General features: G+C 46.9%; 1 protein-coding gene across 1 annotated transcript; it reads right to left on the reverse strand.

Annotated features, from left to right (window-relative positions):
- Positions 1–8058: 8058 nt before the first annotated feature.
- Positions 8059–21345, reverse strand: LOC119931841. Its single transcript, XM_038750753.1, has 7 exons — positions 21303–21345; positions 16772–17107; positions 14375–14806; positions 12630–12737; positions 12519–12543; positions 12403–12434; positions 8059–8360 (listed from the first exon to the last, which is right to left on the reverse strand). The coding sequence occupies exons 1-7, from the start codon at positions 21343–21345 to the stop codon at positions 8191–8193; spliced, it is 1146 nt and encodes a 381-aa protein (XP_038606681.1). The 3' UTR covers positions 8059–8190.
- Between the last annotated feature and the right edge of the window lie 591 nt (positions 21346–21936).

The raw sequence follows: 21936 nt of genomic DNA on the forward strand, positions 1-21936 counted from the left end.
GTTTTGGGTTGTAGTAGGAGATCAGTAAGGGAAGAACTGATTGAATGCTTGAAAGTCAATGGTGAGGGGTTTCTGTTGGAGGTGGAGATGGCTAATAATGGTATTTGTTAGACGCTTGCTATGTGGCAAACACTGTTCTAAGTGCTGGGGTAGATACTAGGTATTCAGGTCGTCCTACGTGGGGCTCACAGTCTTAATCCCCATTTTACAGATGAGGTAACTGAGGCCCAGAGAAGGCAAGTGACTTGTCCAAAGTCATACAGCTGACGAGTGGCGGAGCTGGGATTAGAACCCACGACCTCTGACTCCCAAGCCCGAGCTCTTTCCACTGAGCCACACTGCTGCTCCAATGCAGGGTTGGATGGGGAAGAAGACTGAGTGGTTGTTCAGAAAAACGATCCACCAACTGTGAATCAATCAATCGATCAATGGTATTTACTGTGGCTCAGTGGAAAGAGCATGGGCTTTGGAGTCAGAGGTCATGGGTTCAAATCCTGGCTCCGCCAGTTGTCCGTTCTGTGACTTTGGGCAAGTCACTTCACTTCTCTGTGCCTCAGTTATCTGTAAAATGGGGATTAAGACTGTGAGCCCCCCGTGGGACAACCTGATCACCTTGTAACCTCCCCAGCGCTTAGAACAGTGCTTTGCCCATAGTAAGTGCTTAATAAATGCCATCATCATTATTATTATTATTATTACTGAGCACTTACTGTGTGCACAGACCTGGGCTAAGCGCTTGGGCGAGTGTAATAATACAGAGTTGGTAGACATGTATCCTGCTCATAACAGGCTGACAGTGTTGAGGGGGAGGCAGACATCAATCTAATTTATAATTTGTAGATAGGTACAGATGTGATGTGGGCTGAGGGTGGGGTGAATAGCAAAGGCCCAAAAGTCCCAGAGGAGCACGGAGTCACAAGCCTGGGCAGGCCAGGCCTGCCGTTGGGTGGAGAAACTCTGCCACCTGGTGACTACATCAACGATAGAGACGCTCCCACTGTTTCCACTCCTCTATAAAATAATAATAATAATAATAATAATAATAATAATAATAATAATAATAATAATAATTTGTTAAGCGCTTACTATGTGCCAAGCACTGTCCTAAGCACTGGGGGAGTTGCAAGGTCATCAGGTTGTTCCACGTGGGGCTCACAGTCTTAATCCCCATTTTACAGATGAGGTAACTGAGGTACAGAGAATTGATTATTGCCAAAGCCCTGACCAGGATTCATTCATTCATTCAATCGTATTTGTTGAGCACTTACTGTGGGCAGAGTGCTGTACTAAGCGCTTGGGAAGTACGAGACGGCAACGTATAGAGACGGTCCCTACCCAACAACAGGCTCACAGTCTAGAAGGGGGAGACAGACAATGAAACAAAACATATAGACAGGTATCAAAATCGTCAGAACAAATAGAATTACAGCTATATGCACATCATTAACAAAGTAAATAGAATGGTAAATATGTACAAGTAAAATAAATGGAGTAATAAATCTGTACGAATATATACAGGTGCTGTGGGGAGGGGAAGGAGGTAGGGCGCGGGGATGGGGAGGAGGAGAGGAAAAAGGGGACTCGGTGTGGGAAGGCCTCCTGGAAGAGGTGAGCTCTCAGTAGGGCTTTGAAGGGAGGAAGAGAGCCAGATTGGCAGATGTGTGGAGGGAGGGCATTCCAGGCCAGGGGGAGGATGTGGGCCGAGGGTCAACAGCGGGACAGGTAAGAACGAGACACAGTGAGGAGGTTAGTGGCAGAGGAGTGGAGGGTGCAAGCTGGGCTGGAGGAGAGAAGGGAGGTGAGGTAGGAGGGGGTGAGGTGATGGACAGCCTTGAAGCTGAGAGTGAGAAGTTTTTGCTTTATGTGTAGGTTGACTGGCCACCACTGGAGATTTTTGAGGAGGGGAGTAACATGCCTAGAGCATTTCTGTACAAAGATAATCCGGGCAGCAGAGTGAAGTATAGACTGAAGTGGGGAGAGACAGGAGGATGGGAGACCAGAGAGGAGGCTGATGCAGTAATCCAGTCGGGATAGGATGAGAGATTGGAGCAGCAAGGTAGCGGTTCGGATGGAGAGGAAAGGGTGATCTTGGCAATGTCGTGGAAGTGAGGCTTCATTGAGGCTTCATTCAGGCTTATTTCTTGAGCACTTACTGTGTGCAAAGCACTGTACTAAGCACTTGAGAGAGCACGACAAGTTCACAGTCTAGAGGAATGCCCGGAAAGGACCCAGCCCAGTCAACCTGTCCACTGTCAGAAATCCCATACCTCAGCACATATACTTGCTTCCCCTCTGCTCTGCCCAAGCGATGTAAAGGGGTTCGTTTCCCAAAAGACAAGGCAGCTTGGCCCAGGGGATAGAGCACGGGCCCGGGAGTCAGAAGGACCTGAGTACTAATTCCAGCTCCACCACTTGCCTAAAGCATGACTTGGGGTGAGTTACTTAAATTCTCTGTGCCTCAGTTACCTCATCTGTAAAATGGGGGTTGATTGTGAGCCCCATGTGGGGCATGGACTGTGTTCAACTTAATTAGCTTGTATCTATCCCAATACTTAGCACAGTGCCTGAAATAGAGTAAGCGCTTAACAAATACCATTAAAAAACAGAAAGGAACCCAGGCCTGAGGGTGACCGGGAGGGGCCGTGGGAGGAAGCGACCGGGACTCTGGATCCGTCCCTTGGCCGGGCCAAACCTGGCCTGGAGGCAGCTGTATTTGGACCTCAGTGAAGGCCTGGACCTGTTTGAATAACAATAATAATAATAATAATACTTGTTAAGCACTTACTATGTGCCACGTGCTGTTCTAAATGCGGGGTACATACAAGGTAATCAGGTTGTACCACGTGGGGCTCACAGTCTTAATCCCCATTTGACAGATGAGGTAACTGAGGCACAGAGAAGTTAAGTGACTTGCCCAAAGTCACACAGCTGACAAATGACAGAGCCGGGATCAGAACCCACAACCTCTGACTCCCAAGCCTGGGCTCTTTCCACTAAGCCACTAAGACTGTGTCCAACCTGATAATCTTGTATCTACCCCAGCGCTTTGTACAGTGCTGGACACATAGAAAATTTAACAAATACCACAGTTATTATTATTATTTTCCCCGAAGACCTCTCTTTAGCCTGTCCTTGCTCTCCTCCCCACCCCAACTTGGAGGTTTTCTCCCTAGGATCAACCCATCCATGTTATTTCCATCCACATCGTAAGGGCACTGGACACCTCTGGGCACGGGCCTGCCCGGTCACACTGGCGATGGACAGAGGAAGACCCAAAATCTCAGAAAACACCCCACAATATTATCGCTCCAGTCGCTCGAGTCACTCGAGTCGCTCGACTCTCCTGGTCATTAAATATTCTAGCCTCGTTCCCCGAGATTTCTCCGACAGGGTCCTGAGTGACTGGTATGGGTTCAGACGCTATCGCTGGGTGTTTCTAGTTATTGGAGACCGTTCTGGTTTTCTGACATCTACACAGCTCTCTGAATCACGCACAAAACTGTCACAAATGATTTGGGTTTTGAAACTGAATGAGGACCATTTGAGGGAGCCGAGGTCCAGTTGATTGGCACAGAAGTGAATTAATAGTTTTTGTAACATCATTAACGATCCCCAAATCCCATTAAACTAGGAGCGGTGAATTCTTTTACACCCTGATTGAAATACCCAGAGTATATAAAGTTCATTAAAACGTCTAGCTGTTTTTTGGCAAGCGGGGAAACATGCTACTCTGCTATTGGGAGGGCTTCGCTTGTTTCCGAAAGAAGGCCGCCTTGGATTAGCGAATGGAAATCTGCAGCCTCCTGGTGGTTGAAGGGTCAAACCCTGGGAATCAACACTTTTGTGCTGTGTGACTTTGGACAAATCACTTAGCTTCTCTGTGCCTCAGTTTCCTCACCTGTAAAATGGGGATTAAATCCTACTCCCTCCTACTTAGACTGTGAGCCCCATGTGGGACAGGGACTGTGTTCAACCTTATTACCTCATTATCGTGTATCTGCCGCAGCGCTCAGTACAGTGCTTGGCACATGGTAGGCGCTCAACAAATTCATTCATTGTCATATTTACTGAGCGCTTACTGTGTGCAGAGCACTGTACTAAGCACTTGGAAAGTACATAAATGTAAATGCCACAACAAAACAATTCTCCCTTGCCTCAGATTTGTAATTCTGCCCCATTTTTTCCTCAAGGATGCCCACAGCCAGTTTAACTAGTGAGAAAAATGAAAAGTCAAAGATGGAAGCCAAAATGAACTCATCCTCATCATCCCACTCCCACTCACTCCCACGGCCCCTCCCGGTCACCCTCAGGCCTGGGTTCTTTTCTTTTTTTAATGGTATTAAGCGCTTACTCTGTTCCAGGCACTGTGCTAAGCACTGGGATAGATACAAGCTAATTAAGTTGAACACAGTCCATGCCCCACATGGGGCTCATCCTCATCCTCATCCTCATCCTCATCCTCATAGAGCTCATCCTCTAGACTGTAAGCTCACTGTGGGAAAGGAATGTCACTGTTTATTGTATTGTACTTTCCCGAGTGGTTAGTACAGTGCTCTGCATGCAGTAAGCGCTCCATAAAGGCGATTGAATGATTGGAGGGGGAGTTTTATCTTTAAATGAATATTCATTGTAGGCAGAGAATGTGACTGTTTGTCGTGGTATTGTACTCTCTCAAGCATTTAGTACAGTGTTCTGCACGCAGTAAGCACTCAATAAATACAACTGAATGAATGTAGTCCTGGACACTAGTCTCCCAGTGCCTGTTCAGTGAGGAGCTGGTTTACCAAGACGCTTTCCTCCACAACAGGAACGTTCTCAGGTCCGGCCAGAATGGCCTCGTGTGTTAGAGCCCAGGCCTGGAAGTCTGAAGTACCTGGGTCCTAATCCCGGCTCTGCTGCTTGTCTTCTGTGTGACCTTGGACAAGTCACTTCACTTCTCTGAGCCTCAGTTCCCTCATCTGTAAAGTGGGGATTAAAGCCGTGAGCCCTACGTGGGACATGGACTGGAGCCAACCTGATTAGTTTGGATCTACCCCATCACTTAGTACAGTGCCTGGCACATAGTAAGTATTTAACAGATACAGATATTTAACAGATTTCAAGGCCCTACTGAGAGCTCACCTCCTCCAGGAGGCCTTCCCAGACTGAGCCCCTTCCTTCCTCTCCCCCTCGTTCCCCTCTCCATCCCCCCCATCTTACCTCCTTCCCTTCCCCACAGCACCTGTATATATGTATATATGTTTGTACATATTTATTACTCTATTTATTTTACTTGTACATATCTATTCTATTTATTTTATTTTGTTAGTATGTTTCGTTGTGTTCTCTGTCTCCCCCTTTTAGACTGTGAGCCCACTGTTGGGTAGGGACTGTCTCTATATGTTGCCAACTTGTACTTCCCAAGCGCTTAGTACAGTGCTCTGCACACAGTAAGCGCTCAATAAATACGATTGATTGATTGATAGATTAACAGATGCCATTTTTAAAAAAATGAGCTGGCTTCCCATGAATATGCCCAGTCATCGGGTTGGAAGCCTAGAAACCAGCTTCAGTCATTGTGTCCTCCTGACTTGCTCCCTTTCTTTATCCCTCCCTCCCAGCACCACAGCACTTAGGTCCACATCTGTCGTTTATTTATTTTCATTCATTCATTCAATCGTATTTATTGAGCGCTTACTGTGTGCAGAGCACTGTACTAAGCGCTTGGGAAGTACAAGTTGGCGACATATAGAGATGGTCCCTAACCAACAACGGGCTCACAGTCTAGAAGGGGGAGACAGACAACAAAACAAAACATGTGGACAAGTGTCAAGTCAAGTTATTTATATTAATGTCTTTCTTCCCCTCTAGGCTGTAAATTCATTGTGGGCAGGGAATGTGTCTCTTTATATGGTTGTACTGTCCTCTCCCAAGATAAAGTCAATTCATCTGTGCTGGACAGCAGTGGCCTAGGAAGGAGTCGAAGGCAATAAGAATAATAATAATAATAATGGCATTTGTTAAGTGCTTACTATGTGCCAGGCACTGTTCCAAGCCCTGGGGGGGATACAAGGTAATCAGGTTGTCCCACAAAGGGCTCACAGTCTTAATCCCCATTTTACAGATGCTGAGGCCCAGAGAAGTTAAGTGACTTGCCCAAAGTCACACAGCAGATAAGTGGTGGAGCCGCAATTAGAACCCATGACCTCTGACTCCCAAGTCCGGGCTCTTTCCACTGAGCCACGCTGCTTTGCTGCTTCCCTAGGTGGATGATCAAATGAAGGCTCAGTGGAAAGAGCACAGGCTTTGGAGTCAGAGGTCATGGGTTCAAATCCCAGCTCCGTCAACTGTCAGCTGTGTGACTTTGGGCAAGTCACTTCACTTCTATGTGCCTTAGTTACCTCATCTGTAAAATGGGGATTAAAACTGTGAGCCCCCGGTGGGACAACCTGATCACCTGGTAACCTCCCCAGCACTTAGAACAGTGCTTTGCACATAATAAGTGCTTAATAAATACCATTCTTACTATTATTATTATTGATCAAAGACAATGGCAGAGACTCAAGTTTTTACTGTAACTTTAATTTATTTGTATTGATGTCTGTTTATTTGTAATGATGTCTATCTCCCCACCTCTAGACTGTGAACTCGTTGTGGGCAGGGATTGTCACTGTTATTGTTGTATTATACTTTCCCAAGCGCTTAGTAGAGTGCCCTGCACAGTAAGCTCTTAATAAATACAATTTAATGAATGAATGAATACCACACAGAAGAAGGCAATTGCAAACCACTTCCATATCTTACCAACAAAACTCTAGTACACATACCAGAATGACTTTATGACCAAAGAAGGGGTGTTCTGAAGAGGGGGTATCCATGGAGTCGTCATGGGTCGGAAACAACTTGACAGCATTTTAAGATGAAGATGAAGGCTCTCCCAGGTGTCTGGTATAGTGCCCTGAACATAGTAAGCGCTCAATAAATACCATTGACTGACTATTCACTAGGCTGTGTTGCTCCTTTGGACATTGGGCCCAGCAAGGAACCTCAATGCCCAACCAAATGGTGAACAGAGAAGGGCTGGAAACAGGAAGGGAAGCGGAACAGGCTTTACAAACCTGCGGCTCAATTTACTTACCAACTTACTTAGTAATTTACTTAGTTACTAGCTTACTAAGCTCAATTTACTAAGATCAAGCACTTAGTACGGTGCTCTGCACACAGTGAGCACTCAATAAATACGACAATGAAATGAATGAACAGGGAGGGTGTGTGGGTTGCTGGGAGGAAACAGCAACAGCAGATGGGCCAGCCTACAGAGCAACAGTTTGGACAGGGGCTGCTCTCTTCTGGTGAAGGCAATCGATCAATCGATCAGTTGTATTTATTGGGCACTTACTGTGTGCAGAGCACTGTACTAAGCGCTTGGGAAAATATGCTATAACAGAGTTGGTAATAATAACAATAATGATGGTATTTGTTAAGCACTTACTATGTGCAAAGCACTGTTCTAAGCATTGGGGAGGTTACAAGGTGATCAGGTTGTCCCACAGGGGGGCTCACAGTTTTAATCCCCATTTTACAGATGAGGTAACTGAGGCACAGAGAAGTTTAGTGACTTGCCCAAAGTCACGTTGGCGGAGCCAGGATTTGAACCCATGACCTCTGACTCCAAAGCCCGGTCTCTTTTCACTGAGCCACGCTGCTTCTCCATATGGTAGATATGTTTCCTGCCCACAGTGAGCTCACAGTTTAGAGGGGGCAAAAACACACCATCACGCAAATAGTAACTGCAATCCACATCAAGGATTCAAGTTCTTTTAAACTGTGAGCCCCAGTTGGGTAGGGACTGTCTCTATGTGTTGCCAACTTGTACTTCCCAAGCGCTTAGTACGGTGCTCTGCACACAGTAAGCGCTCAATAAATACGATTGATGATGATGATCAAGGGGGAAGAGGATTGATTGGATTTGTGAGATCTTGTGTCAATCTGCTGTCAATCCAAGGTCACGCTCACTGTCAATCCATTGTCAACCCAGTGTCAATCCCATTGTCAATCCAAGGTCATTCTCACTGTCAATCCATTGTCAATCCAATTTCCAATTCCACTGTCAATCCACTGTCAGTCCCATTGGTCTTTCTCCATCGCTCTGGCACCCCGGGCAGAATCTGGTTAGTGGTAACGCGTCTCTGCCTCCAACCTGCTGATGGTTCAGTTGCCTGTCTGGGTCCAATCTCCTTCCTGCTTCGTGGCCATGTATTGGCTGGCGCTGATGAAGGAATAAACTGCAGGTGTTCTGTCCTTTGGTCTGGCCACGTACGAATACACAGGTTCATCCTTGGGTGTCAGGGAAGGCCTGTACCTGACCGCATATGGTGTGACTGGAAGAGAGGACATTTAGATTAATGTCTGCCTCCTCCTCTAGACTGGAACCTCGTTTTGGACAGGGAATGTGTCTGTTTCTTGTTCTATCGTACTCTCCAAAGCACTTAGTACAGTGGTCTGTGCACAGTAAACACAGAATAAATACATACATTCTTGAAATGAGGTCAGAATGACCTTGAAAGATGGTCTCTCACAAAGGTGCTAACTTTCAGTCCCCCTTTTCAGAAGCAGCAGGTGAGAAAGGGAAGAATTGGTGGGCGGTCCTCTTTGCAATTAAATAAGTGAGGTTCCTTTGAATGTTCCAGGAGAGAGAGATGTCTGTGGCAGTTACCCAAAGGATGTCTAGACTGTGAGCCCATCGTTGGGTAGGGACTGTCTCTATATGTTGCCGAATTGTACTTTCCAAGCGCTTAGTACAGTGCCCTGCAGACAGTAAGCACTCAATAAATACGATTGAATGAATGAATGAATGAATTCAATAGTATTTATCGAGTGCTTACTGTTTACAGAGCATTGTACTAAGCGCTTGGGAAAGTACAATACAACAATAAACAGTGACATTCCCTGCCCATAACGAGCTCACAGTTTAGAGGGAGGGAGACAGATATTAACACAAATTGCTAAAATGACAGATATATACAAAAATGCTGTGGGGCTGGTGGGGGAAGAGCAAAGAGGTTCAAATTCCAGCTCAGCCAATTGCCAGCTGTGTGACTTTGGGCAAGTCACTTCACTTTTCTGGGCCTCAGTTCCCTCATCTGTAAAATGGGGATGAAGACTGGGAGGCTCCCGTGGGACAACCTGATCACTTTGTAACCACCTCAGTGCCTAGAACTGTGCTTTGCACACAGTAAGCACTTAATAAATGCAATCATTATTAGAGAACCAGTGTGGCTCAGTGGAAAGAGCCTGGGCTTGGGAGTCAGAGGTCATGGGTTCGAATCCCAGAACCACCTCTTGTCAGCTGTGTGACCTTGAGCAAGTCACTTCACTTCTCTAGGCCTCAGTGACTTCATCTGTAAAATGGGGATGAAGCCTGTGAGCCCCACGTGGGACAACCTGATCACCTTGTATCCCCCAGCACTTAGAACAGTGCTTTGCGCATAGCAAGCGCTTAATAAATGCCATCATTATTAAAGGGAGCAAGTCAGGGTGACACAGAAGGGAATGGGAGATGAGGAAAAGTGGGGCTTAGTCAGGGAAGAACTCTTGGAGGAGATGTGCCTGAAATAAGGTTTTGAAGCGGAGGAGAATCATTGCTGATACAGTCCCCACCTCAGCAAGGATGCTGAAACACGTACCATGGCCCCGAGAGTGACAACTTACAGGTGCCAGTGTGGGCAAGGAGGGAGGGACATGAGGCCAGAGAGTGGGACGGTTAACACGTTTGGAGCCAGAGCCCACAGTGGAAGTGACAATGGATTCTAATGAGTGCAATCAGTCTAATGCACTCTAATGCACTCTAATGAGTGCAACCTATGCATCAGGCAAAAACTCCTCACCCTGGGCTTCAAGGCTGTCCATCACCTCGCCCCCTCCTACCTCACCTCCCTTCTGTCCTTCTACAGCCCAGCCCGCACCCTCCGCTCCTCTGCTGCTAATCTCCTCACCGTGCCTTGTTCTCGCCTGTCCCACCGTTGACCCCCAGCCCACGTCATCCCCCTGGCCTGGAATGCCCTCCCTCTGCACATCCGCCAAGCTCGCTCTCTTTCTCCCTTCAAAGCCCTACTGAGAGCTCACCTCCTCCAGGAGGCCTTCCCAGACTGAGCCCCCTCCTTCCTCTCCCCCTCCTCCCCCTTCCCATCCCCCCGCCTTACCTCCTTCCCCTCCCCACACCACCTGTATATATATATATATATGTTTGTACGGATTTATTACTCTATTTATTTATTTTATTTGTACATAGTTATTCTATTTATTTTATTTTGGTAATATGTTTTGTTTTGTTGTCTGTCTCCCCCTTCTAGACTGTGAGCCCACTTTTGGGTAGGGACTGTCTCTATATGTTGCCAACCTGTACTTCCCAAGCGCTTAGTACAGTGCTCTGGATGCAGTAAGCGCTCAATAAATACGATTGAATGAATGAATGAATGCAATACTGTTTTCTGGCATTTTTCTAGCATGAACATTGATTCAATGCAGAGAAAGGGAAGCAACACGGCCTAGTGAAGGAAGGAGAAGGAGAGGAGGAGCATGGCGTAATAATAATAATAATGATGGCATTTGTTAAGCACTTACTATGTGCAGAGCACTGTTCTAAGCACTGGGGGGGATACAAGGTGATCAGGTTGTCCCACCTGGGGCTCACAGTCTTAATCCCTATTTTACAGATAAGGTAACTGAGGCTCAGAGAAGTGAAGTGACTTGCCCAAGTTCACACAGCAGACATGTGGCGGAGTTGGAATTCGAACCCATGACCTCTGACTCCAAAGTCCGTGCTCTTTCCACCAAGCCACGCTGCTTCTCTAGCGGTGTAGTGGATAGAGCACCAGTTTGGGAGTCAGAAGGTCACGGGTTCTAATCCCAGCACTGCCACTTGTCTGCTGGGTGACCTTGGGCAAGTCACTTCACTTCTCTGGGCCTCATTTACCTCATCTGCAAAATGGGGATTGAGACTGTGAGCCCCACGTGGGACCAGGGACTCTGTCCAATCCAATTTGCTTGTATCTACCCCAGCGCTTAGTACAGTGCCTGGCACAGAGGAAGAGCTTAACAAATACCATTATTGTTATTATTATCATTAGTGGGTAGAGCCCAGACCTGAGAGTCCAGAAGGATCTGGATTCTAATCCTGGCTCTGCCACTTGGCTGTTATACGACCTTGGGAACATCTTTAAACTTCTCTGGGCCTCGGTCACTTCATCTGTAAAATGGGGATGAGGATTGTGAGCCCCATGTGGGACAGGGACTGTGCCCAAACTGATTAGTTTGTATCTACCCCAGTGCTTAGTACAGTGCCCGGCACATAGTGAGCATTTAAATACCCTTAAAAAAACAAAAAAGGATAATCCTTCAGATTTCACCAAAGTGAGCACCATGTCCTTTAGCCTTCATCACTGCACTAATAATAATAATAATAATAATTGTGTTATTTGTTAAGAGCTTATTATGTGTCAAGCACTGTAGTAAACACTGGGGTAGATACTAGCTAATCAGGTCTCACATGGAGCTCACAGTCCAAGTAGGAGGGAGAACACTTCTAGACTGTGAGCCCATTATTGGATAGGGACCGTCTCTATATGTTGTCGACTTGTACTTCCCAAGTGCTTAGTACAGTGCTCTGCACACAGTAAGCGCTCAATAAATACGATTTAATGAATGAATGAATGAACCCGTATTGAGTCCCCATTGTGCAGATTAGGGAAATGAAGCCCAAAGAAGTGAAGTGACTTGCCCAAGTTCACAATGCAGACAAGTGGCAGAGCTGGGATTAGAACTCAGGTCCTTCTGACCCCTTCTGCCTCCTTGTGAACAGGGATTGTGTCTGCCAACTCTATGCTAGTATTCTTCCCCAAGCGCTTAGTACAGTGCCTTGCACATAGTAAGTGCTTAATAAATACCATCGATCGACTGATTGACCAGTCCCTGAAGGACAGCTTAGCGCTCTAGACTGCAAGCTCGTTGTGGGCAAGGAATGTGTCTGTTATATTGTTGCAACATACTCTCCCAAGTGCTTAGTCCAGTGCTCTGCACTCAGTAAGTGATCAATACATACGATTGACTGATTGACTGACTCCAATGCCAGTTCTGGTTCCCACCCTTGGCCAGAGCCCCCAGTCAATCAATCGTATTTATTGAGCGCTTACTATGTGCAGAGCACTGTACTAAGCGCTTGGGGAAGAATACTAGCATAGAGTTGGCAGAAAACCCCAAGAAAAGGTTTTCCTGTTGTGGGGAGTGGGTCCCCATGCACACAATTTGCCTAACGCCCATCTCCTCAGGCCCAAAGCGGTCTACTCTCCCAAGCGCTTAATACAGTGCTCTGCACACAGTAAGCGCTCAATAAATACCACTGATGGGGACAATGAGGATACTTACTCTCCTCCACCGAGGCAGTGTCGGAGACACCCCTAAAACGAGACAGAGGAAGCCAGGTTAGAGGTTGGCACGGGGGGCCAGCGGGAAACAAGAAAATGATTTCCCGAACTCCGTACCTTGGCTGCGGGGTGGACGGCGTTTCTGCAAGAGACCAAGCCTACGGTCAGTATTTGAATCATTCTAGATACGTCCGTCTCGGGCCCGAGCCGGTCTCTGTGGCGGCTTACCTTCGAGCTTGCGGCCTTTTGCCCGCAAGTGCCAGACCAGTCCTATCATGGCCAGGATCCCCGCTGTGCCGGCCATGGCAACTGGAACCACCCACCACATATGGAAGCCTGAGAGGAAAAGGGAAAACCATCGGTCATGGGAGTGCGGGATGCCGGGGGGAGATGTCTCCCTTTCCTCTTGGAACAGCTGAACTCGACGTGCAAGCTCCTGGCAGGTCCCAGCCTCCCCTGGCAGGTTCACCCTCCAGGAGGGTCGCCAAACCCCCTGAGCCGGCACTCTTTTACGGTACTTGTTAAGGGCTTACTATGTTAATAATAATAATAATAATAATGGCATTTATTAAGCGCTTCCTATGTGCAAAGCACTGTTCTAAGCGCTGGGGAGGTTACAAGGTGATCTGCTTGTCCCACGGGGGGCACACAGTTTTCATCCCCATTTTACAGATGAGGAAACTGAGGCTCAGAGAAGTGAAGTGACTTGTCCAAAGTCACACAGCTAAGTGGTGGAGCCAGAATTAGAACCCATGACCTCTGACTCCCAAGCCCATGCTGTCTCCACAGAACCACGCTGCTTCTCTATTTAAGAGCTTACTACATGCCAAGCACTGTACTAAGCGCTGGGGTAGATACAAACTAATCAGGAAAGACACAGTCCATGTCCCATGTGGGGCCCAGTCTTAATCCCCATATTACAGCCGAGGCAACTGAGTCCCACAGAAGTGAAGTGACATGTCCAAAGTCAGACAGCAGACAAATGGCAGAGCCAGTATTAGAACCCAAGTCCTTCTGACTCTCAGGCCTATGGTCTATCCACTAGACCACACTGCTTCTTGTATGTGCCGGGCACTGTACTAATCTCTGGGGTGGATATAAGCTAATCAGATTGGACACAAGCCATGTTCCCACATGGGGCTCACAGTCTTCATCCCCATTTTGCAGATGAGTCCACTGAGGCCCAGAGAATAATAATAATAATAATGATGGCATTTATTAAGCACTTACTATGTGCAATGCACTGTTCTAAGCGCTGGGGAGGTTACAAGGCAATCAGGTTGTCCCATGGGGGGCTCACAGTCTTAATTCCCATTACAGATGAGTGAACGGAGGCACAGAGAAGTTAAGTGACTTGCCCAAAGTCACACAGCCGACAATTGGCGGAGTGGGATTTGAACCCACGACCCCCAACTCCAAAGCCCGTGCTCTTTCCACTAAGCTACGCACAAGACTTATGGTTAGAGCTGGATAAGAGAGAAAGCTATCTACTAACAGAAGCCTATTCCTTGATTAGTCTTTGTTGAAATGGTAATGGCTTGTGCAGAGCCACCTACACTCTCACTCAATTCCCTTATTCCTAGAACTGTTGTTCTCATGTTGTATTCACCCTTGTGTTTAGTATAGTGCCTGGCACACAGTAAGCACATAACAAATACCACAATTATTATTATTACTTCGAAGTAGGAGAGCATAAGAGAGAACAGTTCTCGTGTTGTTCCCCCTTCTAGACTGTGGGTAGGGACTGCCTCTATATGTTGCCAACTTGTACTTCCCAAGTGCTTAGTACAGTGCTCTGCACACAGCAAGCGCTCAATAAATACGATTGAATAAATGAACTGCTGTTGTTTTTTTAATGGCATTTGTTAAGCATTTATTACATGCCAAGCAGTAGGCGTTCACTAAATACCGCTGAATGAATGGAACTTGATGAACTAGCTGTCCGGTAGCCCCACGTGGGAAGGGAAGCCTACCTGTCTCAGTGTCTTGGCTCTCCAAGTCTCTAGTCACCATCAGCGTTGTGTTGCCAGCCACTTTCCAGACAACTTTACCCGAGTACAAGATGCTAACAACACACACGTACAACCCACTGTCAGAGGCAGTGACATTAGCGAGGATGAGGCAGTGTTTCTGAGCACGGTCTTCTGGACTTGAGATGTTCCTGTATTTGAATCTGCTTTTTGTCTCCTCTCCAAAGCAGCAGTGCTGGTTGAAATCAAAAACGTACTGATCCATGGCTAAATAATTCAGACACGTGCTGGGCGGTGAATCTTTTACCCAGTAAATGACAAAAGGGATCTTGTCTGGGATGATCATTTCAAATTCACACCAGAGGGACACGGTGCTATCTTCTTTAACTGAGATTGGCTCTGATTGGGGCACCTGGTTCTTGAAGATCTTGGCCTCTGGAAGTCAAAATGGAACATGAGTTGGGACTAGCTGAATGTGGCCCAAAAATATAGCTCTCGGAAACGATTTTCCTCCGTGTCGGCCAGCTTGAATATAAACGCTGACACATGGGCCCAGTTGTAAAGAAAGTTGGAGGGGGCTGGAGGAGAATCAGACTGAGGGGAGAGTCAAATCACTCAACAGAATCTTTTTTTTAATGGCACTTAAGAGCTTACTGTGTGCTAGGCACTGTGCTATGGACTGGATAATAATAATAATAAATGTGGTATTTGTTAAGCACTTACTATGTGCCAGGCACTGTACTAAGCGATGGGGTGGCTATAAGCAATGGATTAGACACAGTCCCTGCTCCACATGGGGCTCACAGTCTCAATCTCCCTTTTACAGATAAGGTAACTGAGGCACAAAGAAGTGAAGTGACTTGCCTAAGATCACACAGCAGACAAGTGGCAGATATGGGATTAGAACCCATATCCTTCTGACTCCTAGGCCTGTGCTTTTTCCACTAGGCCCTGCTGCTTTCCCCAGTGCTTGGCACATATCAAGGGCTTAACAAATATCATTATTATTATTATTGTTAGTATTATTAGTATTCTCCTTTCTGGGACTGGGGCCGGCTCAGTGCCCTGAGACTCTGGACTTATTCTGTATGTCTGGGGCTTTCAAAAAAACAACAACCCTCATTTCATCCTCCAGGCCCTCGTCTCTGCGATCAGTCAATCATCCAATTAATAATACTTATTGAGCACTTATGACATTCAGAGCACTGTACTAAGTGCTTAGCTCTTTATTGCCACTGCCGTGTAGTTCCCGCCTAGCTCAGGCTGCCCAGGTCCCCTAAATCAGTTGTGGAGTGTGAGGGGGTCCTGGAGGGAAGACCACTGCTCCCTCTCTCCTTCCCCCACTTTCTCCCAGTAAGGCCTGGACTCGGGGGAGAAGATGGCTGGGGATGGGGGGGTTGTGTCTGTGTGTGTGTGTTGTGGGGGAGAGGTTTTGTGTGCATGTATGTGTGTGTATGTGTGTTTATTTGTCTGTGTATATATACCTGTATATATGTATATATGTTTGTATGTATTTATTACTCTATTTATTTATTTATTTTACATGTACATATCTATTCCATTTATTTTATTTTGTTAATATGTTTTGTTTTGTTCTCTGTCTCCCCCTTCTAGACTGTGAGCCCACTGTTGGGTAGGGACCGTCTCTATATGTTGCCAACTTGTACTTCCCAAGTGCTTAGTACAGTGCTCTGCACACAGTAAGCGCTCAATAAATATGATTGATTGATTGATTGATTGAAAGGTCCAGGAGGAAGTTGCCAGTCCTGAGTGTATCTCTGTTCTCTCTTATACTCTCCTACTTCAAAGTAATAATAATAACTATGGTATTTGTTAAGTGCTTACTATTTGCCAGGCACTATACTAAACACTAGGGTGGATACAAGCAAATCGGGTTGGACACATGTGGGGCTCACACTCTCAGTCTCCGTTTCACAGATGAGATAAATGGGCTACAGAGAAATTAAGTGACTTGTCCAAGGCCACACAGCAGACAAGTGGCGAGGCAGGATTAGAACCCATGACCTTCTGACTTTCAGCCCCGGGCTCTATCCATTACGCCGTGCTGCTTCTCTATCATCATCATCAATCGTATTTATTGAGTGCTCACTGTACTAAGCACTTGGGAAGTACAAGTTGGCAACATATAGAGACAGTCCCTACCCAACAGTGGGCTCACAGTCTGAAAGGGGGAGACAGAGAACAAAACCAAACATACTAACAAAATAAAATAAATAGAATAGATACGTACAAGTAAAATAAATAGAGTAATAAATACGTACAAACAAGGGTCTAGGTTTAATGACCCTTGCACCCAGAAAGCCAAACTGACTGGTGATCCCGAACTGACGGGGTTTGTTCTCGGACCTCTCCTCCGCCCACTGATCCCGGGGGACCCACCTGCACTTCTGTCGCGTATCACCACCAGGAAGAAATCAAACGCGTTGCACGTGGACAGATGGGAGAAAAACGGCATTTGCACCGGGGAGGTGGAATTAATCCGTTTGCAAGCAAAGAACCCTCCGCTCTGAGAAGGCACTGGAAGGCGGGTAGTGGTCATGCACCGACTGTTGTCGGGGACTGGGCGCTGTGGGTCGCTCACTCTGGTGCTGCAATTGAGAGAAGCGACCTTGTTGGATTCGATGGTGAACCAATCGGTGGGCTGCTCATCAGGAGACTGAGGACAGGTGAGCATCATGTCTCCTTCCTGGTGAAGAAAGGTTATCTTGCCTGCCACTGAAGAGAAGAGAAAAGATCCCATCATTGGGGTCGGACTGTGGTCCAGGCCTGGGGCTTCGAGGCCTCATCCCTTAGTCTTACACAAACTGCCTGCTGAGACATCCCTGAGGAAAGGAAGTTCCACCAGCAAACAGATCTTCCCGCAGCTCCCTGGCAGCTCGGGACTGAGTCTCTGGGGTCCCACCCCAGAACAGCCTGGCCTGAGAAGCAGGGTTGCCTAGTAGTTAGAGCACGAGCCTGGGAATCAGAGGACCTGGGTTCTAATCCGACTTCCACCACTAGTCTGCTGTGTGACCTTGGACACTTCACTTCTCTGCATCCCAGTGACCTCAAGTGTGAAATGGGGGTTAAGAGTATGAGTCCGATGTGCAACATGGACTGTTTCAAATTTAATTAGTTTGTATCTACCCCAGTACAGTGCCCTGCACATAATAATAATAATAATAATAATAATAATAATAATAATAATAATAGTATTTGTTAAGTGCTTACTATTGCCAGGCACTGTACTAAGTGCTGAGGTGCAAATCGAGTTGGGCACAGTCCCTGTCCCATGTGAGGGTCACAGTCTCAATCCTCATTTTACAGATGAGGTAACTGAGGCACAGAGAAGTGAAATGACTCACCCAAAGTTACGCAATAGACAAGTATCAGCTGTGGGAGTAGAACTCATGACGTTTTGAGTTCAAGGCTCATTCTCTATCCACCACACCATGCTGATTCTCTTGTCCTATGTTTTCGAGTCATCTCTGACCCACAGTGACACCATGGAAACTTCTCTCCTAGAACGCCCACTTCCATCTGCAATCATTCTGGTGCCGGATCCATAGAGTTTTCTTGGTAAAAATCTGGAAGTGATTTACCATTGCCTCCTTCCGTACAGTCACCTTGAGTCTCCACCCTCGACTCTCTCCCCGGCTGCTGCTGCCCAGCACAGGGAATCTTGACTTGTAGCAGATGGCCTCCCACTCGCTAGCCACTGGCCAAGCTACGAATGGAATGGGGAGGCCTCTGCTTGACTCTCCCTCTTGTAGTTGAGACCGGTAGAGTACTGGAAATCCTCCAGATGCGACCTTGAGGAGGTTCTGATTCTCTAGTAAGCACTTAATAAATTCCATTTAAAAAAAAAAACCCAAAACAAAGGCTGACCCTCCAGGGAAGGCCCAGGCCAAACTTGGAACCTGAGACCAGCGAGTGTCTCACTGGTTCACTCGACCAGGAGTGATGCTCCTCACTGACCCAAGCTCATTCATTCATTCATTCATTCAACCTTATTTATTGAGCGCTTACTGTGTGCAGAGCACTGTACTAAGCAATTGGAAAGTACAATGCAGCATAGTAATGCAGCACAGTACAGCCCCCACCCACCCTTCCCGGTCAGCGGGGTGACAGAAAACAGGAAGCAGCAGCATGGTCAAGAGGGACAACATACCCAGTGGTTCTGTTGCTTGATTTGAGAAATTCATGTCCTAATCTGGGTGTTTATTTGATGATTATGGTATTTGTTAAGCGCTTTACTATGTGCCAAGCACTGTTCTAAGTGCTTGGGGAGATAACAAGGGAATCAGTTTGTCCCACATGGAGCTCCCAGTTTTATTCCCCCTTTTACAGATGAGGTGACAGACACAAAGAAGTGGAGTGACTTGCCCGAACTCACAGAGCTGACAAATGGCGGAGATAGGATTAGAACACATGACCTTTTAGTCCCAAGCCTGTGCTCTTTCCACTAAGCCACGCTGCTTCTCTATTTCCAATTAGCCAGTCAACGATCAGATTGGTGTCTTAACTTCTTTCAGTTTGATGAAGAGAAGAATCTTTCCTCTCCCCTAGCTCTGTTACTGGGGACTTTATCTGTGCATATAACACGTGACAGAGTTAGTTCCATCTGGGGAGCTTGGTGCTGGGAAACAGGAGACTTGGGTTACTTCCTCTGTAGACTGTAAACTTGTTATGGTTAAGGAATGTGTCTACTAATTCTGTTGTATTGTATCCTCCCAAGCACTTTGTCCAGTGCTCTGAATATAGTAAGCACTCAACAATCTCTCATCCTATCCCGACTGGATTACTGCATCAGCCTCCTCCCTGATCTCCCATCCTCCTGCCTCTCCCCACTTCAGTCTATACTTCACTCTGGTTCCCGGATTATCTTAGTGCAGAAACGCTCTGGACACGTCACTCCCCTCCTCAAAAATCTCCAGTGGCTGCCTGTCAACCTATGAATCAAGCAAAAACTCCTCACTCTCAGCTTCAATGCTGTCCATCACCTCGCCCCCTCCCACCTCACCTCCCTTCTCTCCTACCTCACCTCCCTTCTCTCCTTCTCCATGCCCAGCCCGCACCCTCTGCTTCTCTGCTGCTGCTAACCTCCTCGCTGGGCCTAGTTCTCACCTGTCCCGCCGTTGACCCCCAGCTCACGTCCTTCCCCTGTCCTGGAATGCCCTCCCTCCACATAGCCGCCAAGCTAGCTCTCTTCCTCCCTTCAAAGCCCTACTGAGAACTCACCTCCTCCAGGAGGCCTTCCCTGACTGAGCCCCCTTTTTCCTCTCCTCCTCACCATCACCCCCCACCCTACCTCCTTCCCCTCCCCTCAGCACCTGTATATATGTTTATACAGATTTATTACTCTATTTGTTTTAATTGTACATATTTATTATTTATTTTGTTAATGATGTACATATAGCTTTAATTCTATTTGTTCTGACGATTTTGACACCTGTCTACATGCTTTGTTTTGTCATCTCTCTCCCCCTTCTAGACTGTGAGCCAGTTGTTGGGTAGGGACTGTCTCTATATGTTGCCAACTTGTACTTCCTAAGCACTTAGTATAGTGCTCTGCACACAGTAAGTGCTCAATAAATACAATTGAATGAATGAATAAACACCACTGATTGATTCTAAGCTCAGCTCTGCCATGGGCCTGTTGTATAAGCTCAGGCAAGTGGTTTACCCTCCCTGGTCTTTGGTTTACTAACCGTAAAATGGGGCTCGCCCCTTCTCCCGGGCCCTGGACATGTCTCCATATCCACCCCCCAGGCCTGATGGGTGTGTGTGGATCTCATTTTTGCCTAGCTTTCATTCCGGGAAGCACACGCGAGGCTCTTCCTCTTACTCCGTGGGGGAATCAGGCAACAGAACCCATCAGTCAGTCAGTCACTGGTATTTACTGAGCACTTACTGTGACCCGAGCACTGTACTAAACACTTGGGAGAGTACAATATAACAATAACAGACACAGTCCCTGCCCACAACGAGCTCACAGTCTAGAGAGGGAGAAGACTGTGAGCTCGTTGTGGGCAGGGAATGTGTCTGATGTGATAGTGTACTCTCCCAAGTGCTCAGTGCAGTGCTTTGCACACATTAAGTGCTCAATAACTATAATTAATAATAATAACAGTGCACCACGGCAGCCCCACAACACAGAGCCAGCAGTAATGGTGGCCAGTTCTTTGGCCACACAAGACCCCAATTTGGGTTTTTTTTTTTTTAAGTATTTGTTTTCTTTTCAATGGTATTTGTGAAGTGCTTACTATATGCCAGGCATTGTCCTAAGCACTGGGGTAGATACAAGCTAATCAGGTTGGACCCGCTCCACGTCCCATATGGGGCTCATGGTCTTCATTCTCATTTGACAGATGAGGAAACTGAGGCCCCAAAGAGGTGAAGTGACTTGCCCAAGGTCACACAGGAAACAAGTGGCAGAGCCGGGATTAGAACCCAGGCCCGTGCTCTACCCACTAGGCCATGCCGCTTCTCAAAGATGGCAATCTCAGTAAAAATAGTAATAAGAATCATGGTATTCATTAAGTGCTTAGTATGTGCCAGGCACTGTACTAAGCACTGGGGTGGACGTAAGTAAATCGGGTTGGACACTGCCCCACATGGGGCTCACAGTGTCAATCCCCATTGTACAGATGAGGTAACTGAGGCCCAGAGAAGTGAAGTGACTTGCTCAAAGTCACACAGCAGACAAGCGGCAGGGCTAGGATTAGAACCCATGACTTTCTCATTCCCAGGCCCGTGATCTAACCACTACGCCATGCAGTAGTGCCTTAGCCTCATTTGACTGACAGGGTGAAGCTGGCTTGGTGAGGGTGGCCCAGCGGACGGCATTTTTGGTTCCCATTTTGGACTCTCCACCCACACCCACGCACCCACCCACACACAATGCATTCTTCAAGCAATAAGAGCTTACTTGTCCCTTCTCCCAGTAGAGCCAACAACAATCCCAGGCACATTCTGGACTGAAAGACCTGGTCCAGGCTCCCTCCTGCTTGCATGTCTCCGAGCCGCTTGTCAGTGTCCAAAATAGAGAAGTGATTGGGTAGAGGAAGGAAGTGACAGCCTCTTGGTTGGTCCTCCTTAGCTGCAGAATATCTCTCTCTCTCCTCTTGTCATCCTTCCTTTTTCATGACTCTTTTTCTCTTCCCCTTTCCACCTCATGTCACTCAATTCATCCCTATGTCATATATATTCATTCATTCAATCGTATTTATTGAGTGCTGGCAATAATAATAATAACAATTCTTAATAATAATAATAATAATGGCATTTCTAGACTGTGAGCCCGTTGTTGGGTAGGGACTGTCTCTATATGTTGCCAACTTGTATTTCCCAAGTGCTTAGTACAGTGCTCTGCACACAGTAAGTGTTCAATAAATACGATTGAATGAATGAATTCGTAAAGTGCTTTCTATGTGCCAGGCACTGTACTAAGGCCCCGGGTTAGATACAAGCAAATTGGGTTGGACACAGTCCCTGTCCCATATGGGGCTCACAGTCTCAGTCCCCATTTTACAGATGAGGTAACTGAGGTACACAGAAATAAC

This window comes from Tachyglossus aculeatus, chromosome 8 (assembly GCF_015852505.1).
Source record: "Tachyglossus aculeatus isolate mTacAcu1 chromosome 8, mTacAcu1.pri, whole genome shotgun sequence".
NCBI lineage: Eukaryota > Metazoa > Chordata > Mammalia > Monotremata > Tachyglossidae > Tachyglossus > Tachyglossus aculeatus.

Excerpts from the sequence above, each read along its gene's own strand:
- LOC119931841 (XM_038750753.1), bottom strand. The coding sequence starts at position 21,345 with ATGTGCCTGGGATTGTTGTTGGCTCTACTGGGAGAAGGGACAA. Across the intron at positions 14,807-16,771 it reads GATACGCGACAGAAGTGCAG|AGGCCAAGATCTTCAAGAAC; the intron begins GTGGGTCCCCCG and ends TTTGACTTCCAG. Across the intron at positions 12,738-14,374 it reads GAGCCAAGACACTGAGACAG|GCTTCCATATGTGGTGGGTG; the intron begins GTAGGCTTCCCT and ends TTTTCCTCTCAG.